The sequence below is a fragment of the Coregonus lavaretus genome (assembly GCF_964263955.1).
Source record: "Coregonus lavaretus genome assembly, chromosome: 21".
NCBI classification, from domain to species: domain Eukaryota; kingdom Metazoa; phylum Chordata; class Actinopteri; order Salmoniformes; family Salmonidae; genus Coregonus; species Coregonus lavaretus.
This window is the reverse complement of record NC_140008.1, coordinates 3,278,692-3,303,895: the sequence shown is the minus strand read 5'-3', so window position 1 is coordinate 3,303,895 and position 25,204 is coordinate 3,278,692. Positions and strand designations below refer to the sequence as shown.

Here is a 25,204-nt window from a genome sequence, read left to right as displayed (position 1 = left end):
CACGACTCTAAGACAGAGGCCGCTGAATGTAAAATCAAAAGCATGACCATAAAACAGCTCAGTGACCAGGATGAGGCTCTGACAAACTTGACTGACTCTCTGAATCAGGCAAAACAACTAGAGCAGACGTGCCAGTGTACTATAAGCAGACCGCTCGTTCCCAGGAGAGAGAAACCGTATGGATGTCCCAAATGTGTCCGGAAGGGTTTATCCAACTGTAGTCATTGCTTCGTCCACGGCGAGGAAGGGCACAGGTCAGTAGGTCTGTCTAAAGAAACTGGAGCGCTCGGGAAACAGGAGACGGTCACTGTGGAGAGAAAACCAGTGACCGGGCCACAGTCCCAGGGAGACGTTAGACGCAAAGCCCCTCCACGCACGTCAGTACAGGCTGCCAAAGCTAGGGGGAGCCGGAGGTCAGAGAGTTGCTCTACCTCAGACTCAACAGATGAGACAGCACGTTGAAGGTGGTCCTCTGTAGCTCAGCTGGTAGCGCACGGTGCTTGTAACGCCAGGGTAGTGGGTTCGATCCCCGGGACCACCCATACACAGAAAATGTATGCACGCATGACTGTAAGTCACTTTGGATAAACGCGTCTGCTAAATGGCATATTATTATTATTGAAGGACTCTGGAAAGTCCTCAGAGCTCTCCAACGTTATGTAGTCAAACTCAGAGTATAAACATTTGAGATTTTTAAGAGCGAGGTCAGGTACGTGGGGCGTCTTGTCTCTGCAGATGGTGTAAGGATAGACCTAAAGGACCTAGAAGGCTGTCTCAGCACTCAGAGAGAAGACACCTCAGACGGTTGTGGACGTGCGGAAACTACTGGAATTCCTGGGCTATTATCGACCTTACATCCAGGAACATCTCCAGGGTAGCTAAAACACTCAGGTCAAGTCAACAACAGCAGTGCTATCAGTGAAGCCAGCCAGAGGGAGAGTCAAAGGGCCCCAGCTGTCATCCCAAGCTCCAGTAGAATGGACTAGTGAGCATCAGACCACTCTGGAGAGACTGATCAACATGCTACTCAACCCACCTGTGTTAGTGTATCCCGACTTCGACTCACCATTCACGCTTCACACCGAAGCATCACAGAAGGGCCTGGGAGCCAGCTTATACCAACGCCAGGAAGGGAGGTTGAAGGTTATTGGATACGGCTCAAGGACGCTCAAACCAGCCAAGAGAAACTACAATCTCCATTCTGGGAAACTGGAGTTGCTCGCTTTGAAATGGGTTGTGTACGAAAAGTTTAGAGACTATATGTTCTATGCTCCACACTTAATCCGCTCAATTATCTCATGAGCACTGCAAAACTCAAAGCAATTGGCCACCGCTGGGTGGGAGAGCTGTCGGATTACCGGTTTGACATTCAATATAGGCCTAGCAAAATCAACATTGATGCCGACACCTTGTCACGCTTGCCTCTTGACATAAACAAATATGTGACTGCATGTACAGAGGAGCTTTCACAGGATGCTGTTCTCGCCACCTGGGAAGGAAGCCAAGCTGCTCAGAAGAAGGACATTGCCTGAGTTGCAGTCTTGAACCTAGCTTCTCAGTATGCTGCCCAACTACTACATAAACTTTTACCAATGATAGGCATGATGAGCTGGCTGAAGCACAGAGAGAGGACCAGGCCATTGGAGAAGAAATCCGTCTGAAAGTAGACAACAGAACACTTGACAATGACACACAGAGAACAGTGAAGGGGCTTACAAGGAAATTACAACATGAGTGGAGTTAAGTTCACTTGGAAGATGGATTACCGTATGGAAGGACAAGTGAGAGACGACGGCTTGTACTCCCCGTTAAGTACAGAACGATTTCATCCCGAGGTTTGGTTACCTGTCAAAGTTACATCATGACCAAGGTTGTGAGTTCAAAAATGAGCTCTTCAGAACTCTCCGGAAGCTGTCAGGTGTTGGTCATTCCAGAACGTCTCCCTACCAATCGCAAGGCAAGCCCTCCGAGAGGATTAACAGGATATTACTTCATGTTAAGGACATTGGAAGAGAAGGAGAAGGAAAAGTGGATCGTACATGCGTATAACTGCACCAGACATGAGTCTACGGGATACTCTCCATTCTTTCTACAGTATGGTCGCCACCCCCGTCTCCCTGCTGTTCGGGTTGATCACAGATGAAGAGACTAGTTCACCCAGAGGATATGCAGAGAAAATGGCAGACCAGAGGACTGAAGCATACAAGCTAGCGTCTGGAAACAGTAAACAGTCAAGCTCCAGAAACAACGCCTACTACGACAAGCAAACAAGGGGTGTAGTTCTTCAGCCTGGAGACAGAGTCTTAGTCCGCAACCTAAGTGAAAGAGGAGGTCCAGGTAAACTGAGATCATACTGGGAGAGGAACATCTACAAAGTGAGATAACAAGTCGGTGACATCCCTGTTTATAAAATCAGTCCAGAAACTAGCGAAGGTAGAAAGAGGACGCTCCATCAGAACCTGTTGCTCCTTGTAAATGATTTACCAGTCGACGTACCTCCACATCCAGCCAAAGCTGTGCCCGCAAAAGCAACCTAGAGGACGAAAAAGACAAGAGAGAGTTGATGACGAGAGAGAAATATCACACAAAAGTGACAACAGACACAGTTGAAGAAGAGAGAACAGGCCACTACTGGTTGAGGATACCTTAGCCAAGGAAGAGAGAACAGGCCACTACTGGTTGAGGATACCTTAGCCAAGGAAGAGAGAACAGGCCACTACTGGTTGAGGATACCTTAGCCAAGGAAGAGAGAGCAGAGACCTACTTGCCTAGCCTGAGAGCTGCCTGTGTGCCACAGAGAATCCAGTGCAGGGGGAATCTTCTCAAGGAGCAGTACCTGCCTGTGTAGTTGTACCTATGGAAAGAAAAGAATAGGACAAACTGAGAACGAGTACTTACCTGAAATGGATCAGCCTGATGAAACTGAAGTTGAAAATGTAACGAATTAAGAGCCTGTTAGGGACGATAGAAAATTAGACCAAGATCCGATTGAGGAGCAAGTCAGACGGTCCACCAGAGATAGAAGGCCTAGACAAATGCTTACCTACGAGACACTAGGTGAGCCTTCACTACAGCCAGTAGTTAACACAGTTGGGGCCTATAGTCTACCTCATATGCCAAGATGAGGAACACCTTACTACATCCCAGCACAATGCCAAGTTTTACCTTACCCCACCACACCTTACTCCAATACACCATGCCCCACCTACATATCTTCCACATTCTACACTTTTGTGTACTATACTTGAAGAAGGTTGAAAGGAGTTAAATGAATTTCTGAGATGTAATTATGGGGCCGATGTTTAATTACGTCAGGAGCCATTTTATTTATGTTGGGGAGCGTGTGATGCACACAAAATGTATGGTCACAGTTGTGTTCATTTTATGTTTTCTTTTAGTTAGAAAAATAAGGTGCACATCTCTTAAATAAGAATATATGTCCTTTAAGAATATATGTCCTCCAGACGTTATATTGGAAGTAAGGGGGAGAATGCGATATTTGGGAGCTCTGGTTGGTGATGTACTTTGACCTTCGCACTACTTCTTCATTCTGAGTGAAGCTGTCCACGAACCAGACACCTTATTTCCAGTCTCATCATTTCTCCTGTTTTACAGGATACTATTATCTGTTGTCGTATTCCTAAACCGGGACTAGCTGGCTAGCTGCACTAGCTGGCTATTGGCTAGCTAGCACTAGCTGGCTATTGGCTAGCTAGCACTAGCTGGCTATTGGCTAGCTAGCCCTAGCTGGCTATTAGCTAGCTAGCAGTCTGGCTAGCCCTTCCGGGTTACTGGCTATAGTCATGCTAGCTAGTGGAAGTAAGTTAGTCCCTCAACCTGCTACAAGATGAAGCTGCCCGGCCAGAGCTACCTGCTGCAGAAAGGTCAGATTTCTCCCTTACTTTCTTAAGCTAACTTTGCTAGATCTTCTGTTCCTAGCTCCAGCAGTGTAGTAATATCTAAGAATAACAATAAATGGCTATAACAGAAAAGACAGAAATGCCAATGGGGGTGGTGTTGCGGCCTATAGACAGAGCCACATTCCTGTAGAGCTTATAGAGGATCTCATACCTTTTAAGTAATATGGCTACAGGTTCACCTGGCTCACATAAAGCCCATTCTAGTGGGAAGCCGCTATGGACCACCAAGTGCTAACAGTCAGTATCTGGCAAATATGTTTGAAATGCTTGATAATGTATGTGATATCAACATAGAGGTATATTTTCTGAGTGATCTTAATATTGACTGGCTTTCATCAAGCTGCCCACTCAAGAAAAAGCTTCAAACTGTAACCAGTGCCTGCAACCTGGTCCAGGTTATCAGTCAACCTACAAGGGTATTTACAAACAGCAAAATAATGAAATCATCAACGTATATTGATCACATCTTTACTAATAGAGCAGATATCTGCTTAAAAGCTGAATCCAAATCCATCGGACGTAGTGATCACAATATAGCAGCCACATCTAGGAAAACCAAAGTTCCAAAGGCTGGGCCTAATATAGTGTATAAGAGGTCATAATATCTGTTTTATAGTGATTCCTATGTTGATGATGTAAAAAATATTTTGGGTTTGTGGTATGTAATGAGAAGCAACCAGATGCTGCGCTTGACACATTTATGAAATTGCTTATTCCAGTTACTAATAAGAATGCACCCATTAAGAAAATGACTGTAAAAACGGTTAAATCCCGTGGATTGATTAGGATTTGAAAAAGTGTATGTTTGAGAGGGATTAGGCAAAAGGAATGTCAAATAAGTCTGGCTGCACAACCGATTGGCAAACGTACTGCAAATTGAGAAATCATGTGACTAAACTTAATAGAAATAAAAAACTATACTATGAAACAAAGATAAATGATATAAAGAATGATAGTAAAAAGCTTTGAAGCACCTTAAATGACATTTTGGGCAAATAGGCAAACTCAGCTCCATCATTCATTGAATTAAATGCTCCTGTAAGTCGCTCTGGATAAGAGCGTCTGCTAAATGACCAAAAAAAAAGAACAAAAAAAAAGGTGAAATTACAGAGGAGGAACTTCTGGATGCAATTAAAGACTTTAAGTCCGGGTAAACCAGGGTTGGATGGCATACCAGTCAAGGTATACCAAACCTTTCTTGATATACTCAGAGGACCGTTATTAGCATGTTTTAACCACTCCTATGTAAATGGTAGATTATCAGACACTCAAGAAGAAGGTCTGATTTCATTATTACTGAAACAGGATACAAGTGGAAAATATAAAGATCCAGTCCATTAAAAAAATTGGAGGCCCCTTACTCTTCAGTAGTGTGATGCAAAAATTCTAGCAAAATGTATAGCGCGAATTAAAAAGGTATTGTCGGACATTATTCATTCTAATCAGACAGGTTTTTTACATGGAAGAGACATTGGAGATAATATAAGGCAAGTACTGGAAACAATAGAACACTATGCAAAATCTGGGAAACCAGGCCTGCTATTCATAGCAGACTTTGAAAAGGCATTTGATAAAGTACGACTGGGGTTTCTATATAAATGCTTAGAGCGTTTCAATTTTGGAGAATCTCTTATAAAATGGGTTAAAATCATGTATAGTAACCCTAGGTGTAAAATGGTAAATAATGGCTATTTCTCAGAAAGTTTTAAACTGTCTTGACTTATCTCAGCAATTTGAGGGTATTCTGTATAGTTGTCTAATGTTGCTTGGTCATATTGTTCTGTTTTAATGTTACTCCTGACTCACTATGATGAATATTATATTTGTTCTTGAGTGTATTTTTAACAAAGCTGAAATTAGTCAATGACACTGACATGGTGGCGTAACGGGATGATCGGAATGCCGTGAAACCAAGAGGTTGTCAGTTCAAATCCCAAGTTAGGAAGTGTTGAATAATAATTACTGAATAAACAAACATACACAATGTAATCATGTATATCAAATATATAAGTTGAAAACACTACGTTAAAAGCACTGTTTGTGTGTGTGGGGGTCCCAAACATTGTCAAAAGACAAAAATCTGTGAACGGATCAGTGGGTCACCAATCCGGGCCTTGATGGGCTTGGCAACAGTAAATAGAGGTGGTGTGTTTCTTTTCAACCATCAGGTGACGGCCCCGGAACAAGCCGGGAACTAGACAAAAACATCCAGGGGACCATGACAGAATGTTCTAAAATTGTCCTTGGGGACATCCCCGGAGCAAACTGGGAACTAGACAAAAACATCCAGGGGATCCATGACAGAATGTTCTAAAATTGTCCTTGGGGACATCCCCGGAACAAACTGGGAACTAGACAAAAACATTCAGGGGACCATGACAGAATGTTCTAAAATTGTCCTTGGGGACATCCCCGGAGCAAACTGGGAACTAGACAAAACCTCCACTGGACCATGGACACCATCCTGTAGGTGACCATATCGTGATGTTAATGTTTGTTTGCAGGGTTAATCCTAACCTCATGAAAAAATAGTACTGCTTTACTACTGTATGATAAAACATGAAACACCAAATATATATTTCTGTCCTGTAATGTCAGGGATTACTCTCTAACTGACATCCATGAAAGCTCTAAAGCTTTGCTTACACTGCAGGCCTTAACGCTCAAATCAGTTTTGTTTTTCAAATCTGTTTTGGAATACTGACTGTCCAAACAGTTACAAGTGACCAAATTGGATTTGTGTGTGTTGCTGACATGGCTACTACGCCCGTTGTCATAGTAATGACGGGTGTGTGTGCAGTGGTGTAGGCGGATTGGTGATGGCGTTCATGCTTCCTATCACTCAGTTATGTAGCAAGCTATGGTGACAATAATGCCTGCCAGTTGCTTTGACTGTTCAAAAAGCATAGTGTAAGACCCGAGTGGCGCAGTGGTCTGAGGCACTGCATCGCAGTGCTAGCTGTGCCGCTAGAGATCCTGGTTCGAATCCAGGCTCTGTCGTAGCCGGCCGCGACCGGGAGACCCATGGGGCGGCGCATAATTAGTCCAGGGTAGGGGAGGGAATGGCCGGCAGGGATGTAGCTCAGTTGGTAGAACGTGGCGTTTGCAACGCCAGGTTTGTGGGTTCGATTCCCACGGGGGGCCAGTATGAAAAATAAAAAAATAATGTATGCACTCACTAACTGTAAGTCGCTCTGGATAAGAGCTTGTGCTAAATGACTAAAATGTAAATGTAACACTTATAAAGCCTCAAAGGATAAGATGATCCAACTTTCAAAACAAGTCGCTTTCGGCTAGCCACAGCAGTCAACTAGCTAGCTGTTTAGCTTTCTAGCGCATTCACTAATTCGTTTGTAAACAATTAACAAGCTAGTTAGCTACCGCACGTTCTTGTCAAACTGTCAATAAAGTAGCAAGTGTAGTGTCTTAAAGTCTACAATATGCTGACTGTTGCAGAAAGTGTGATAGAGGGAACTTGGCCCTAAGATTTTGCTAATGTGGCAAAATGGTGTACTCTACTGTGCTGGAAACATCTGGAAAACATTACTGTGGTTCATGGAAAGATGATATGGGGAGCAGTGTGGAAAAGGCCAGGGATTGGTTTTTTAGAATCACACCATATTACGTCATAAATAATATAAAACCATGTCTTGAACAATAGAAGGGGAGAATAGCAAATTACTGATTGGCTGTGCTGTCTCACAGATATCTGCAGAATCTGTCAAATTCCGATGCTGGAACCTTTGTTATAATAAACCTTTGAAAACAGAGTACAGTGTCGGCGGATTCCTTATCATCACAAGCATGGACCAGCAAAGGTGTGTCTTTTAGACACTACATTTAATGGCGACGAGGTAGTTTTATTTTTATTTTATTTTTTGGGTCGTGCTACATCTTATCTCAACATTCCATTCCTGGGCTACAAAGTGACTACCGCTCAAAGAAGCCGGCAAAAACTAAAAAGGTGAGCTTTTTTCACTAATATTGGGCGCTGGCCGTTTTGTGAGTCCAGAGAGTGTGTGTGTTCAAGATGTACCGTCAACGTATCTATGCGTGCGTTTTGCTGGTTCTTTTTTGCTGTGTGATAGGAATTCCGTTCTAAATTTTCTAAATTAGTTTGCGTTGAGAACAAAGCAAAAAAAAAAAGTGTGGAGTGTCTGTAGGACACACCGACAAGACACCGATGTTTTGGCTTGAATAAAAGTGCAAGGAGTGTCCAAGGAAAGGCTTAGAGGATAACGCTTGAAATGAGTAACAGTATACTTTTAGGGCGCCGTTAATTTAAGCAAGCCCTTGAAACCAAGGCATCAATATGATGGCCATAAATCTTGATAGTTATTAGATTAACTCTCAAGTCAGTTCTGGGAACTGTGAGTTTGTACGAGATATGTTAAATTGTATGTTACCTCTTGGAATATGGTTGACGAATTATATGTCCAAAGTGACCTCTCATTTAATGTCTGCAACTCAAGGTAGCAGAAATTTAGCAAAAGGAATACAAAAGAAAATAGGAACGGCGATAAATGGATCCTCTGTGTGTGTGTGAGAGAACGACAGCCAATTTCTCTCTGTGTGTGTGTGAAACAGAGAGAGGGGGGGGCTGCGTCTCTGATTACTTCCAGATGTGTGTCGACTAAGGCTCTGACAACAGAGCTTTACTCTTTTGTAAGGAAATATGTTAGTTAAGGTCAAACCTTATGATTCTCTATAGAAGGAGAATGTTCATTAACTATTAGAATAGCATGACCCTACAGGGAGGACTTTTTAAGAGTGTATAGAGATGTTTTGTAATTGATAACAGCATAACTATCAATCTGCAAACTAGGATAAGTGAAAGATAACATAACTTGGAAGTGGGATTTGTGTTCTGTGTGTTTCGTGTTTGTTTGTATGTTCTGCAGAGTCTTGTTATTGTCTGTGGGAGCGGAGAACGGAGCAACAGCGGGTCTGTTTATAGCTCCTTCCACTCTGAAATCACATTGGTGACTGAACTGCGCACGCGTAGGATTTATTAGTTTAGCCACTCCCCTGCACTGAACTGATTGGGAGAGTCCGTTTTCAGTGCAGACAAAAAAGAAAACGGGAGGGGGAATTTTGCACACAAGTGAAATGTTCTCTTGAATTAACTATTGCTTGACTGTAAACCTGTTTGGTTGATAATCGGTTGAGTTGGTGAATGAGAGATATATTAACGGATTAAAAATAATAATAATAAAATAAATGAATAAAATAAAATGTTATTGAGCTATTTATAATATTCCTGAGTTAAGCTGTTTGCTTATTTCTTAGCGTGAATGTGAAAGAAAATATATATATATATATAAATAATGATTAACTAAATTCTTGCTTGTTCTTTTGTCCTTCTGTCATACGAGAGACGAGAAGGAGGAGACAGAGAGAGAGAGAGAGAAGGTGCTAACATCAGCTGGCATCGATGACAACCACCCAGCCAAATTAAGGCCAGTACTGTTCTTATCCACAAAACCTACTTTCCCTTACAGGATTTAATTGATACATTGTGTCTACATAGAATTTTTCATGTTCTGACCATTTCGCAGGAACTTGGCAACAGACTGATGAATTGATGTAATTGATAATTGCACATTAGAGTTTTTGTCAATGACTTGTTTTGATTAGAGTTGTGTTGGAAATCCAGCATTGACATTATTCTGTAAAATTAAGGTAATTAATTGCTTATTAAGCAATTGGGTAGTGCTGCTGGTACAGGTATTTTATTTTTTAATTGCTCTGGAGTTGACTACTTTCCTTTACTCTTCCTCATCGGATGTGGTAAGATTGCCACTAATCAATAATTTGGTAAAATAAAATTCACAGAATAATTAGTAATTGATTGATTGATTTGATTGATTAGTTTGTTGATTGGATTAATTGATTGATTGATTTGATTAGTGATTGATTGATTGACTTGATTGGATTAATTGATTAATTGATTTGATTAGTAATTGATTGATTGATTTGATTGATTATTGATTGATTGGATTAATTGATTTATTGATTGATTAGTTGATTGATTGGATTAATTGATTGATTGATTTCATTGGTAATTGATTGATTGATTGATTAGTAATTCATTGATTGATTTGATTGATTAAATTAGTTGATTGATTTATTGATTTGATTTGTTGATTGATTTGATTGATTATTGATTGATTTGATTAATTGATTGATTGATTGATTAGTTGATTGATTGGATTAATTGATTGATTGATTTCATTCGTAATTGATTGATTGATTTCATTAGTAATTGATTGATTGATTGATTAGTAATTCATTGATTGATTTGATTGATTAAATTAGTTGATTGATTTATTGATTTGATTTGTTGATTCATTGATTGATTTGATTGGTTGAATTTATTGATTGATTGATTGATTGAATTAGTTTATTGATATATTGATTTGAATTGGTTAATTAATTGATTGGATTAATTGATTAATTATTTTTTAATAAAAAAAAAAAAAAAAAAAAAAAAAAAGAGGGAAACAAGGGGGAAACACATAACATAGTCATTACAATGGGGAAAAAGGACATCAAAACTACAAAAGCAATTACTCCTCTTCATGTAGTACAGAATAGTAATCCTCTAGTTAATGGTATAGCAAAATTATCTGAAAAATGGAATAAACGTTGGCCTGACATTGAACAACCATGGCCATTGGAAGGCACTCTTAACCCAGACGTCATCAAGATAATGCAAGTGCTTGTATCCACGTATAAGGCAGATCAAAAGAAGGGGAAGAAAGGAAAACTTCGTAAAGAAAAAAGACAAAGAGAGCTGGGTGTTCTTAAGCTTTTTGAAAACGAAGGACAAAAACTGATAAAAGATACAAAAGATAAGAGAGACAGAGGTGCAGAGAAAATGGCAAAAGAGGTGAAGGTGACAGAAAAACTGATTGCAGAAGTCAATACACCTTTCTCATATATGGATTCAGCAAAAACACCCCCACCTTATGAGAAAGAAGCTAAGTTTAAGGACGTTTATCCTCAGCTTCCAGTGATCATTCAGGAGGGTGACTATTGCATCAGAGATGAAGATGAACGAATAATAGAGAGAGGACAAGCAGAAACGACCATAAAGATGAATCCAAACTCCAAAAGCAGGAACAAAACGAGATGTCTGGAAACTAAGGGTAGAGTGAGGTCAAGGAGGATGGAACTTGATGATGATGATGATGATGATGATGATCAGAGTGATTCAGAAGAGATCATGGGTGGATATGACCCTGTCATCAGACAGAGGTTGGCCAGAGCGGAAAGAAGGGGTGATGGAAGTTGGAAGAAGAAGAATACAAGTGATTCGAGTGCTGGTGAAAATGAAGATGGAGACAGCGATGAAGATTTGGAGACTAAAGGTGCTTCATGTTCAAGAGGATTTTATCCTCCAATGACTAACACAGAAGAAGTAGAAAGAGATATAGACCGATGCGTATCATACCTGTATAAGGCCAATGATTTAGAAGAAGTAAAAGAACTGGAAGAACGACTCAAGAAGCTGAAGACGAAGGAAAAGAAGCTGCTGAGAAAAGAATCCCAAGAATCTGAGAAGAGATATACATTGAGGCCAAGGAAAGATGGCACTAGTAAGAAAATTATGCCGGTGATCATTCGAGGACAAAACCTAGAATATAAGCCTTTGCAGAATACCGATATGTCAGATATACTTGAGAAGCTGCCTACTCTTCAAGATGGAGCATATCCTTGGATTTCAAAGTTGGAAGAAATTACGGTGGGAACACAGTCTGCCATAGGAGACATTAAGAGACTTTTGGCTAATCTCCTTGGGATTCCAGGCATGGAAGAAATTTTTCAGAGAGCTGGACTTCATAGATATGTGGGAACTGCTGTAAATTATCCTGAATTGTTGGTAGCAAGCAGGAATCGGCTGTGGAGAGCACTAAAAGATACGTTTCCAACAAATGTGCATCCTGACAACATTCTGATTGACCCACTAGGACAACAAGAAAATCCGAGAGCCTACGTGTCAAGAGTTCATCAAGTGTGGAGAAATATTACCGGAAATGATCCAGATGTGAGTCAAATTGAGCAGTCAATCTTGAGAGCTAAACTACAGATGGGACTGCCCTCACCGGTAAGGAGCAAACTGGCAGAAGTGGTTGGACTTGGGAGCATGACAAAAGGTGTCTATACAGATCATATAGCCCATCAAGTGGATCTGTACCGGAAAAAGGAACACAACCAGAAAGAACAGGACCAAGAAACTCTCAGAAAACTCAATCAAATACAACTGGAGAAGAAGAAGGAGAAGAGAAGCATTGGTTATGCAGAATCAGTGTGAACCAAATAACAATCACTGCTACAGTTTCAACTGAACAAGGTCAAATGCAATTATACCAGCCACAACAAGTGGTATAAATTGTTTCATATCCATAGATAGTTTCTGGAAATAAAGAACTTCAGAGGAAGATACAGGAGCAAGTGAAGATCACCTGTCCTCTAGGTGAACCCTATAAGGAGCAAGGACTCTAGAGGTGCCTAGAAGATCCGAAAGGAGTTTTCAACTGGTAGCATCAGGACCGGAAAAATATCAAACAATTGAAGTGAAAATAAACAATGGACTATGGGAAGTGATGATGGATAGCAGAAAGGTTTTTATCTGTGTTCAGCCTGAAGAGGTTACACATCTCACGATGTCAAATCAATTAATTATGAGAAGGACTTGGAGTGAAGATCAGCGATTTCTGAAAATGATTATTTTGGCTCAAGGACAAGGAGAGTCATAAGCTGTACGGAAGACAAATGAATCTGTTTGAAGTGTGACGATGAATTGAGAATCTATGGAAGAAGAGATGTTGAAAAAAAAAAGTTCAAGAATGTTTGAGATATCAAAATAGGACTGATATTGGATTTGTGAAATCAGCTCAATTGAGATGAAAGTTGAGGAGGCAGACCTCCTTGGAAGAATCAGTATCCATTGAAAGATGAAGCAATCCAAGGGATTGAACCAGAAATTGAAGGACTTTCGAAAGCAAGTGTTTTGAAGACAATGAAAGAAAAAATCCTTAGAGTAGCAATCAAATATTGTTTTGGAGAAACCATGATGATTTAGTAAGCTATGGGTTAGCTTATGTTGTAAAGGGGAGATTAGGATAAAAATCACAAAGGAGTATAGTTTTTGGGAATAATATTTTCTTGAATAGATTGACTAGGTCAATAGGCGGGTGCACAATCTGTCTGAAAAATAATGTGTGACTGTTATCATTGGTTACATTCATATACCAAGAGGTTCATAAGATGTTCAACTAAGCTAAAAGATGCTCAGTCGGTTGCAAAGTTGTTGTGTAAAGAAGTCATAAGCAAGTGGGAATTTCCCGATTTAATATCCTCAGAAAATGGGAAAGAGTTTTGTGAATAAATCAGTGAAATGGGTTTTTGAAAAATTTGAGAGAAATAAAAATTGGAAAAAGTCAGACTAAAATGTTATGAAAACTAGGGTTGAAATAACTCTAGGAAATTTGGAATATCTGATTGTGGGACGATTATATTATTGTGATGAATCAAAGGGGGGAAATGGAATGTGATTCATTTTATATATAATCTTAAATATACATTCTTATATTTTTAGTTGACATTGATGTTTTAATTTGCATGTGTTGTTTTGCAAAAGATACTGTTTGGTATTTTCTTTTCTTCCAGAAGCATATGGGGGAATATGTAGAGGGACTCAAATACTCAAACATGGACAATATGAATGGACTGGAGGAAGTGGAACAAGGAAGGAGTGGAAATGTTCCGATCCCATCATCAACGTCGCATTGAAAGACGACACTGTGGAGGAGATGAAGTGTAGTGGACTACATTCCAGTGTTATATTCTTTCTGTATTAATTTTTGAACAATTATGTTTTCTGTGTTGGGTATATGTGGGGACCTCAGATGTTTTTGTTTATTTCGTTGAAGTTTAGGGATATGGGGTCTAGGCAAGGAAAGAGAGAATCCACAGGAGGGTCCGATGGGTCGACCAGCCTGAATGTGGACATTTTGATTGTATTTTGTTTGCTGGGGTTTTCATATGTATTCAATTGCATCATAGCTTAAAATGTATTCATGAAGATGTATGAATTGATCTGGAGTACTTAGGTGGTCGCCTAGGGCAGAGGGGCCATGAGAGAATTTTCCTGTCTTGACTGACTGATGGATATTTGGAATGAAAGCTGCCAGACAGGTTTTTCGCTCTTACACTCCATGACAATTTACTTACACTCCATGACAATTTACTTACACTCCATAACAATTTATTTACACTCCATAATAATGTATTTACACTACATACAAAAATGTGTCTATATAAACATGTGTTTAATCTCCATAAATTTTGGTTTATTGTTAAAGTTACTCAAGAACAAAAATTGTTATTTGTCATAATCCTATTCTTTTTGTTTTCGAGACTTAATTAGTCTCGAAGGGGGGAAATATGTAGTGTCTTAAAGTCTACAATATGCTGACTGTTGCAGAAAGTGTGATAGAGGGAACTTGGCCCTAAGATTTTGCTGATGTGGCAAAATGGTGTACTCTACTGTGCTGGAAACATCTGGAAAACATTACTGTGGTTCATGGAAAGATGATATGGGGAGCAGTGTGGAAAAGGCCAGGGATTGGTTTTTTAGAATCACACCATATTACGTCATAAATAATATAAAACCATGTCTTGAACAATAGAAGGGGAGAATAGCAAATTACTGATTGGCTGTGCTGTCTCACAGATATCTGCAGAATCTGTCAAATTCCGATGCTGGAACCTTTGTTATAATAAACCTTTGAAAACAGAGTACAGTGTCGGCGGATTCCTTATCATCACAAGCATGGACCAGCAAAGGTGTGTCTTTTAGACACTACACAAGCAACAAGATATGCCAAATAACAGTCTAAAAACCAATTGAGGTCAAATAAATCAGATGTTAATGTTCAGACACAAGTCACATAACCAGGAATCAGATTTGTATCTGACTTCAAACCACCTACGAAGGTGGTTTGAAATGTGGCTGGAAATATCTGCTTCCATGTGTTTTTTGGCTGTTCAGACTGCAGGAAAATGAACAGATTCTAAATCGGATATGCATTTTTATTTGAATCACTTCAAACTGCCAATGTGAACAAGGCTAAAGAGGGCACACAGGTTAATAAAACAAAGCTTTTCAAGACAAGGTTTGTGCTCTTCTACAATAAAACAGACAACGGACATAGGTATTTGAAAGTTGCATTTTAATAAGATAAGTAAGCATAAGTTACTACATTTCTACATGTTATATGTAAATCAAGAGGTTAGATAAATAACAGCTATGGGAAGCAGGGTAGCAGGGTCTTCCTTAGTAAGCAATTAGTGGATTGGTGCTGGACTAGTCCCGTCTGGACTAGAACAGATCCCATTTAGACCAGTGTGTAGCTGCGTCCCTTGCGGGCTGGAACCCTGATGGCTCTATGGCAGTCGTTGTGTCTGCAGCCACACTCCTCCACGTGGAGGTAGGTGTACGGCACCACATCTCCATTCAGACACTTTAGTTCCACCGTGCGGTTACTGGCCCGGGACTCCTGGCAGCAGGTACACGAGTGGTCCAGGGACGCAGCCATCGCAGAGTACCTGGAGGAGGGGAGTGAAAGAGAGGGATTCACAGAGATGAAGAGATCATCTTCATTCCCAATAGACAAAGACACCTCAACAAATTATTATGTTCAACAAAACACAAATACATACGGGGGGGTGTGTCCAAGACACAGATTAAGCCTAGTCCTAGACTAAGAAGCATATTCAATGGAGATTCATTTCAAATGATTTTCAGTCCATGACTGGGCTTAAACGGTGTACTGGAAACCTCCCCATGGTGTTAAGGCTCCACATATAGACATTGTTTCCACACTCACTTGGTGAAGGTGTTGCAGGATCCCTCACAGTACGGCATCTCCACCTTCTCAATAGACTGGCAGCCCTTGTGGTTGATGACAGTCTTCATGGATCCTATCTTACAGGCCTTGTCCTTCTCCACACCTGGTATTGGAGGGAGACACACCATTATACATGATCCGGCTCAAAAGACCAGGAAAGAGAGCTGCAGCTATTTGAGTTCACTGACTACAAGGTTGCGCTCCTTTTCAATCATTATTCATTATGAATATCAGTGGTTTTATGATGCACGAATCTGATCATATTCCAATCCTGATATGAAATTGTTAACAGCTTTGAACATTTCACTTTCATACTTACAAATTTTACAGCAGCCGTTTGCAGCAGTCTGAATTGAACCCTGTGGAGAAAAAAAGTTTTTAAATGTTCTTTATATAATACATTTCATAGTAGGATAAGTGAAGTAAGGTTTCTGTCAAATGAAAACTGGCATGCTGTGTGTACTGTACTGTCCATCTGTTGAAAATTATTCTGGATCGAAACATTGTCAATAATGGTGGTAATTGGGAGCATATGCAGTGAGCAGGCATTTCTGTTCTTGTTATATTGTGTACTGTACTCACAGGCTGGCCTTTCTGTTCTTGTTATGTTGTGTACTGTACTCACAGGCTGGCCTTTCTGTTCTTGTTATGTTGTGTACTGTACTCACAGGCCGGCCTTTCTGTTCTTGTTATGTTGTGTACTGTACTCACAGGCTGGCCTTTCTGTTCTTGTTATGTTGTGTACTGTACTCACAGGCCAGCCTTTCTGTTCTTGTTTTGTTGTGTTCTGTACTCACAGGCTGGCCTTTCTGTTGTTGTTATGTTGTGTACTGTACTCACAGGCTGGCCTTTCTGTTCTTGTTATGTTGTGTTCTGTACTCACAGGCTGGCCTTTCTGTTGTTGTTATGTTGTGTACTGTACTCACAGGCTGGCCTTTCTGTTCTTGTTATGTTGTGTACTGTACTCACAGGCTGGCCTTTCTGTTCTTGTTATGTTGTGTACTGTACTCACAGGCCAGCCTTTCTGTTCTTGTTATGTTGTGTACTGTACTCACAGGCTGGCCTTTCTGTTCTTGTTATGTTGTGTTCTGTACTCACAGGCTGGCAGTTGGCCTGCTGGAAGGGTGGGCAATGGATGTAGGAGCTCTGGGTCAGATAGCTATCACCGTTTTTCACGCAGCTGTACTGCTGGCACTTTTCACCAGGAGCTGACCACGTATCTCCATGCTGGGCACACACACACACACATTTGACAATTACATTTTATTTTTTTATTTAGCAGATGCTCTCATCCAGAACGTTTTACATTAGTGCATTCATCTTAAGATAGCTAAGTGAGACAACAACATATCACAATCTTAGCAAGTAAATGCTACGAGACACTCTTTAAAGAGGTAGGGTTTCCGAGGTTTCCGGAAGATGGGCAGGGACTCCGCTGTCTTCACATTATGGGGAAGCTTGTTCCACACACACACACACACACACACACACACACACACACACACACACACACACACACACACACACACACACACACACACACACACACACACACACACATTTGACAATTACATGTTTTTAAATTAGCAGACGCTCTCATCCAGAACGTTTTACATTAGTGCATTCATCTTAAGATAGCTAAGTGAGACAACAACATATCACAATCTTAGCAAGTAAATGCTACGAGACACTCTTTAAAGAGGTAGGGTTTCCGAGGTTTTTTGGAAGATGGGCAGGGACTCCACTGTCTTCACATAATGGGGAAGCTTGTTCCACACACACACACACAAACACTATAGACATTTAGCAGAGAACTACTTAATACGTCTTAGTTAATCTGTGATAGTTAAACTGACAGAAACGGCACCTACCTTCAACAACTGCTTGGTCCCATTGATCTGGAGGACACAGTGGGTCTGAACACATTTACCACAGCAGTCATCTGAGGAATAGTCTGGCTCCTGGTACTCATATCCCTACAGGAGAAGAGGAACATGTGAGTGACTTGCTGCAACACCTAAAAATAATGATCATAATAATAATGAATGTTATTAAAGTGTGATAAAACCTTTTGCCTTACCAGTGGATTCAATAGAATATAACAACTCAAGAACAGATGCCTCAACCCCGAATGAGAATTATTTTTTATCATTGAATTCTGAATCGGACAAGGCTTACTTACTTACTTAATCTGGGTCTAAAAAACCAGCCTTTAAGGTATAAAAACTTGTTGACTGAATACATTTAAGCTACTCGTTGGTATTTCAACCTTTTGTAAATGTTTGAAACGTTAGCAGAGACGGCAGCTATACCAGTTCTTACCTTTTCACAATCTTCGTCACATTGCACGAATCCACAGTCAATTTGGTAATGACCAGTCTTGGGATCCACTTTATTGGTGCAAGTGCACTCTTGGCACTCTGATCCTGGTACTTTAGAATTAGGCTAGAAGAAAAAGAAAGGAACTCATCATACATTACACATTACACAGTGGAACCAGACGAGGATACCCACTGTCTCTGAAACAGGGGAACAAGGATACCCACTGTCTCTGAAACAGGGGAACAAGGATACCCACTGTCTCTGAAACAGGGGAACAAGGATACCCACTGTCTCTGAAACAATGGAAACAAGGATACCCACTGTCTCTGAAACAGGGGAACAAGGATACCCACTGTCTCTGAAACAGGGGAACAAGGATACCCACTGTCTCTGAAACAGGGGAACAAGGATACCCACTGTCTCTGAAACAGGGGAACAAGGATACCCACTGTCTCTGAAACAGGGGAACAAGGATACCCACTGTCTCTGATACAGGGGAACAAGGATACCCACTGTCTCTGAAACAGGGGAACAAGGACACCCACTCTCTCAGACACTATTTGACATTAACCCTTACAGTGTATGATATGTACTCTACATGTACTACAATATAGTAAAACAAGTATATATACAGTGTTTATTTGTGGAATGAACATTTCAGATGAGGGAGCAGAATAGTTTGTCATTACCTGGTATTCAACGCCTTTGTGGAGACAAACTCGTTTAGGTTCTGGAAGAGACAAGAGACACACACAACCAATTGAGAGAGAGACACAGACAACCAATTGAGAGAGAGAGACACAGACAACCAATTGAGAGAGAGACACAGACAACCAAATGAGAGAGAGACACAGACAACCAATCCATGGGAATGTCTAAAACAACAGGTATTATCTCAGCAACACAAACACTCTACAAGATAGTCTAGATATATGGTAAATAGACCATACCACATGTAGATAGTCTAGATATATGGTAAATAGACCAAACCACATGTAGATAGTCTAGATATATGGTAAATAGACCATACCACATGTAGATAGTCTAGATAGTCTAGATATATGGTAAATAGACCATACCACATGTAGATAGTCTAGATATATGGTAAATAGACCATACCACATGTAGATAGTCTAGATATATGGTAAATAGACCATACCACATGTAGATAGTCTAGATAGTCTAGATATATGGTAAATAGACCATACCACATGTAGATAGTCTAGATAGTCTAGATATATGGTAAATAGACCATACCACATGTAGATAGTCTAGATATATGGTAAATAGACCATACCACATGTAGATAGTCTAGATATATGGTAAATATACCACACCACATGTAGATAGTCTAGATATATGGTAAATAGACCATACCACATGTAGATAGTCTAGATAGTCTAGATATATGGTAAATAGACCATACCACATGTAGATAGTCTAGATATATGGTAAATAGACCATACCACATGTAGATAGTCTAAATATATGGTAAATAGACCATACCACATGTAGATAGTCTAGATAGTCTAGATATATGGTAAATAGACCATACCACATGTAGATAGTCTAGATAGTCTAGATATATGGTAAATAGACCATACCACATGTAGATAGTCTAGATAGTCTAGATATATGGTAAATAGACCATACCACATGTAGATAGTCTAGATATATGGTAAATAGACCATACCACATGTAGATAGTCTAAATATATGGTAAATAGACCATACCACATGTAGATAGTCTAGATAGTCTAGATATATGGTAAATAGACCATACCACATGTAGATAGTCTAGATAGTCTAGATATATGGTAAATAGACCATACCACATGTAGATAGTCTAGATAGTCTAGATATATGGTAAATAGACCATACCACATGTAGATAGTCTAGATATATGGTAAATAGACCATAACACATGTAGATAGTCTAGATAGTCTAGATATATGGTAAATAGACCATACCACATGTAGATAGTCTAGATATATGGTAAATAGACCATACCACATGTAGATAGTCTAGATATATGGTAAATAGACCATACCACATGTAGATAGTCTATATATATGGTAAATAGACCATACCACATGTATGCTCTGGACAGCATTTTCCCTCAGGGACAGAAACCACTGGCAGGAACCCAATAGGACAGTTCATGTTGGTAGGCGGGCAAGTCCTGCTGTCACAACCTAGGAGGAGAAACAATAAGATTGTATGGACATAATAACATGAGCTGATTCATGTCTTTACTATGTGGGTCTTTTCAACACTACTGAGCTGAGCAGAGCTGTACGCCACTGGCCTGGATACACATCCTCCATAGTTCCTGGAACCGTGCTGGAAAAGGACAATGTGAAAAGAACGTATCCAAGCCAGCATAGTACGGTTCGGGTCAGTGCAATAGTGTGAAATAGAGCTGAGTATAATATGTATGGTTAAAAAAGTGTTGGGGGCTCCTTACGGCAGACGAGGCTGGAGCAGCATGGATCGGATGGATCGGTTTGGTTGACATATACGAAGCCTGGACCAGTGCATATCTCTACTGGGGGTTTGGAGCAGACCTTGGGTTCACAGCTCACAATCTTGGTGGACTCCATACAAACGCAATCCTGGCACTTGTACTCAAACCTCTCGTTGAACTGTGATGAGATGCAACAAGAAGGGAGTGTGATTCTATCAGTGGGTTTGGTCAAACGCAGTGCACTAAATAGGGCATAGGGTGCTAAATATGAGGCATAGGGGTCCATTTGGGTTGCAGACAATGTGGACACTGTAATTAGGTCCTCATAGAAACCTCTGGCGTCATCCATGACAGAGCCAGCGTACTAGATAACAGGAATGAGCCTATATGAAATAATACAATAGAATAACGATGAATCAAAATCAAAAGGCCTAACTTACCTCTCGCGGAACACCTTCAGGATCAATGCATCCTACGAAAAAACACAAACACCACAATTTAGTAGAACGTTCATGAACCTGAAACATCCTTGAAAAGGCTTAGCCCTAATGAACTTCTCTGTGTCATCGACATGAAATGGACCAATGGCAGTAACTGGGAACACTCACCACACTTATCGACACAGATCCCTGAGTCCTTGTTGAAGAGTTTCATCCCATCAGGACAGAAGCAGCCTTCTGTGGTGACGTTCATCCTAGACTCGTCTGGACTGTAGAACACAACATTACAGTGACTACTCCTATTTCCTATTTACAGCAACTCTATAACTTGTTGTCTTATTTGACAGTTATAACGTTGCCTATGTCAGTTAATATAACACATGAAAGCAAGGATTATTTTGTGCTGGCCACTATCTGAATAGAAACCTACTTGTCGTCACAGGTTGGCTGTTCGGCAGGACCGCAGGGCTTGTAGACTTTGTCAACTGGGCAGTCGCTGGCTGTTGCAGAAAGATTCAACTCAGTCAATAGTGTCACCCGACCCCCACTGTCTCAGTCTCCAGTACATATACTGCAATAGTCTATATGCCGGGGGGGCTAGAGTCAGTCTGTCCTATCTGGTATAATTCTCCTGTCTTGTTTGGTGTCCTGTGTGATCTTAGGTATGCTCCCTCTAATTCTCTCTCTCTCTCTCTCCCCTCCCGGAGGACCTGAGCCCTAGGACCATGCCTCAGGACTACCTGGCCTTACGACTCCTGTCTGTGCCTGTCCCCAGTCCACCTGGTCGTGCTGCTGATCCAGTTTCTGCTGTTCTGTCTGTGACTATGGAACACTGACCTGTTCACCGGACGTGCTACCTTGTCCCGGACCTGCTGTTTCAACCCTCTCTCGCTCTCTCTGTCGCTCTCTTTCTCTCTCTATCTCTCTACCTGCACCTGCTGTCTCAACCTGTGAATGCTCAGCTATGAAAAACCAACTGACATTTACTCCTGAGGTGCTGACCTGTTGCACCCTCTATACCCACTGTTATTATTATTTGACCCTGCTGGTTATCTATGAACGTTTGAACATCTTGAAGAACAATCTGGCCTTAATGGCCATGTACTGTTATAATCTCCACCCAGCACAGCCAGAAGAGGACTGGCCACCCCTCAGAGCCTGGTTCCTCTCTAGGTTTCTTCCTAGGTTCCTGCCTTTCTAGGGAGTTTTTCCTAGCCACTGTGCTTCTACATCTGCATTTCTTGCTGTTTGGGGTTTTAGGCCGGATTTCTGTACAAGCAATTTGTGACAACTGCTGATGTAAAAAGTGCTTTTTAAATACCTTTGATTGATTGATTGATTTAATAGTATGGCAATGAGAGTTAGGTTATCACCATGGGAAAATGTAATATTCTGACTAATTATTTAATACAATCAGTTGATTGTGGGACTGAAGCCCCAAGCTAGAATAAATAAAAAGTAGTTATTTTTATATTACACATTACAAAGGGGAACCAGACAAGGATGCCCACTCTCTCCGTCATTATTTGTCAAATACGAAAATGCACAAATCATATATTTACAAATAGACATCCCCCTCCTCTATTCTGTGGTCATCTACAACACATACTACGTTCTGTTAGTACAGTATTGCTCCTGGTCTCATCTACACAGTTCCTGGTTTCTGGTCATCTACACAGTACTTCCTGTCTCTTCCATGGTGGACTCATTTATCTATCCTTATTAGGTGAGTCCCATTTAACGTGGTGAGTCTGGACTTTTCCAACAAGTACAGTAAGCCTACCACATAGCGTGGTGTGGTTTCTCCAGTAGATGCAGACTCCAAACTGGGCGCAGGCAGCAGCGTATGTCTGCAGACTGGTGCACTCCACCGCAGGGTTGGACACGTGGCAGCTGTCATAGACACAGCCCTGGTAGAAGTTGTCAGGTGAGACAAATGGATGACAGGCTGCAAAAACGCTGTGGATTGAAAAACAGAGATGAAGCTGTATGAGAAACAGACCTTCCAGATACACTGTAGGAATCATATATGTTTCTGTCAGACATAAAACACACTTCTATGTATAGTTTAGGGGTATCGAGCTATATTATTGCATGTGAGAATTTAGTCTGTGATAAGTTAGATTGTTGACAGTTGGATTAGCTGGCCACTCCTGTCAGACTGTTCAATGGAGTAGCTGGCCACTCCTGACAGACTGTTCAATAGAGCAGCTGGCCACTCCTGTCAGACTGTTCAATGGAGTAGCTGGCCACTCCTGACAGACTGTTCAATGGAGTAGCTGGCCTAAATTCATATTCCCATGAAACTGATTGAGATCAAATTATTGGCATGCAGATGCAGTTTGGACGTTTCACCGTAAAACGTGAAGAATGATCATTCAGATGGATCGTGATGATGGCCTATTTTGAAATAGGTATGCCTAATTTTCTTAAGACAGTATGTGTGGGCATACGCTGCAGCTGGAGGGTATACTTTACACATATCCTATAATGATATTCATCCCCCTCCGGTCTTTCAGGAGATCACAGTGCCTGTAGGGAGGTTTACCTGTCCTTCAGGAGATCACAGTGCCTTTAGGGAGGTTTACCTGTCCTTCAGGAGATCACAGTGCCTTTAGGGAGGTTTACCTGTCCTTCAGGAGATCACAGTGCCTTTAGGGAGGTTTACCTGTCCTTCAGGAGATCACAGTGCCTTTAGGGAGGTTTACCTGTCCTTCAGGAGATCACAGTGCCTTTGGGGAGGTTTACCTGTCCTTCGGGAGATCACAGTGCCTTTAGGGAGGTTTACCTGTCCTTCAGGAGATCACAGTGCCTTTGGGGAGGTTTACCTGTCCTTCAAGAGATCACAGTGCCTATAGGGAGGTTTACCTGTCCTTCAGGAGATCACAGTGCCTTTAGGGAGGTTTACCTGTCCTTCAGGAGATCACAGTGCCTTTGGGGAGGTTTACCTGTCCTTCAGGAGATAACAGTGCCTGTAGGGAGGTTTACCTGTCCTTCAGGAGATCACAGTGCCTTTGGGGAGGTTTACCTGTCCTTCAGGAGATCACAGACAGAGGAGTCTGGCTTGCATGGCTTCTGTGTAGGTTCAGGGAGAGGAGAGTTGGTGGGGATTCCAGGTGGCACAGGGCAGTCGGGCTGGTAGAGATCCTGGGCTGGCCAGTAGTCTGCCATCACAGCACAGTTCTCCACCAGCTGACCTCCAGGCAGCATGCAGTCATCAGCCGGGTTGTTGTTGCATGTTCCTGAAAGAGATGCATACAGTTAAGGTTCAACTAGTTGATTTGCCATTTGCAGCTATTAAAAATAACACATTGGAAATCTTTGTTGGAGCTCTCTCACATTTAGTACAGCTCATACAATACAAATATCAGACACAGACATCAGACGGGAAAGCCCAAACCATTGTTTGCTAGCCCGGTCCCTGATCAGTTTGTGCTGTCTTGCCAAACCCTACGGTTGACATCTGACAACAACCATAGGATTTTGGTAAAAATAACCCAAACTGATCTGGGACTAGGCTAGTCGTTCACCTCCAACCTTGGATAAATGATTTCCATCAATTCAAAGACTATTCCATTAGGCTTTCTCACACCATGCTCAGAATTCCAAATGACCGGTCTCTGTTTAAGTTAAGATATTCACAATAATTTCTCAGCTCTTATAGCCGTGTGTTTAAATGCAAAAGATACATAGTTTGAGGAAAATAAGTCCTTACCACAATGTCCCTGTGTATTGTTGCCAAAGTGTTGCCAAGGAAGGTTGACGCTGAAGCCAGTGACACCAAAGGTAACTACCACCTGGAGATGTGCAATCTCCAAGACCATGTTGATACCAGAGGTCATCACCTTCACACCGTTTCGTTTGAAGGGTAGTCTCAGGGAAACTCCATCAATAAGAGCCTGAAAGACAGACGGCAGGGAGAGACGGATGAAAGAGAGAAGCAGAGAAGGAGGGATAGAGAAGGATGGAAGAGAGAGATCAATCAATCATTAGGACCTCTTAAAGAAAGGCAAGGTGATTGCAATGCTGACTAATATCATGACATTACAGGTTGAATTAAGTTGATGGAGAAAATCAAAATTCATATTTTGTATCAATTAAAACTACTGATGTTGAGAACTAATGCACAATTAAGTTC

At 41.1% G+C, this 25,204-nt stretch overlaps 2 protein-coding genes across 2 annotated transcripts in view; both read right to left on the bottom strand.

Moving 5' to 3' along the window:
* The window catches only part of LOC311148694 (mucin-2-like), a gene marked incomplete at both ends in the record, with an annotated part of 52,629 nt that extends 35,565 nt beyond the window's left edge, over positions 1 to 17,064 (bottom strand). Inside the window, 6 exons of the mRNA XM_084185673.1 lie at positions 1,591 to 1,657; positions 2,497 to 2,533; positions 2,769 to 2,854; positions 15,332 to 15,536; positions 15,818 to 15,941; positions 17,025 to 17,064. Coding sequence (XP_084041799.1) covers positions 1,591 to 1,657; positions 2,497 to 2,533; positions 2,769 to 2,854; positions 15,332 to 15,536; positions 15,818 to 15,941; positions 17,025 to 17,064 — 559 coding nt within the window. The remainder of the gene's footprint in view (positions 1 to 1,590; positions 1,658 to 2,496; positions 2,534 to 2,768; positions 2,855 to 15,331; positions 15,537 to 15,817; positions 15,942 to 17,024) is intronic.
* Positions 17,065 to 18,278: 1,214 nt separating this feature from the next.
* Positions 18,279 to 25,204, bottom strand: part of LOC311148693 (mucin-2-like) — a gene marked incomplete at both ends in the record, with an annotated part of 39,515 nt that continues 32,589 nt past the window's right edge. The window contains 9 exons of the mRNA XM_084185672.1: positions 18,279 to 18,283; positions 20,250 to 20,354; positions 20,627 to 20,804; positions 21,067 to 21,098; positions 21,235 to 21,335; positions 21,497 to 21,566; positions 22,850 to 23,025; positions 24,095 to 24,308; positions 24,782 to 24,965. Of these exons, the coding sequence (XP_084041798.1) occupies positions 18,279 to 18,283; positions 20,250 to 20,354; positions 20,627 to 20,804; positions 21,067 to 21,098; positions 21,235 to 21,335; positions 21,497 to 21,566; positions 22,850 to 23,025; positions 24,095 to 24,308; positions 24,782 to 24,965 (1,065 nt within the window). The remainder of the gene's footprint in view (positions 18,284 to 20,249; positions 20,355 to 20,626; positions 20,805 to 21,066; positions 21,099 to 21,234; positions 21,336 to 21,496; positions 21,567 to 22,849; positions 23,026 to 24,094; positions 24,309 to 24,781; positions 24,966 to 25,204) is intronic.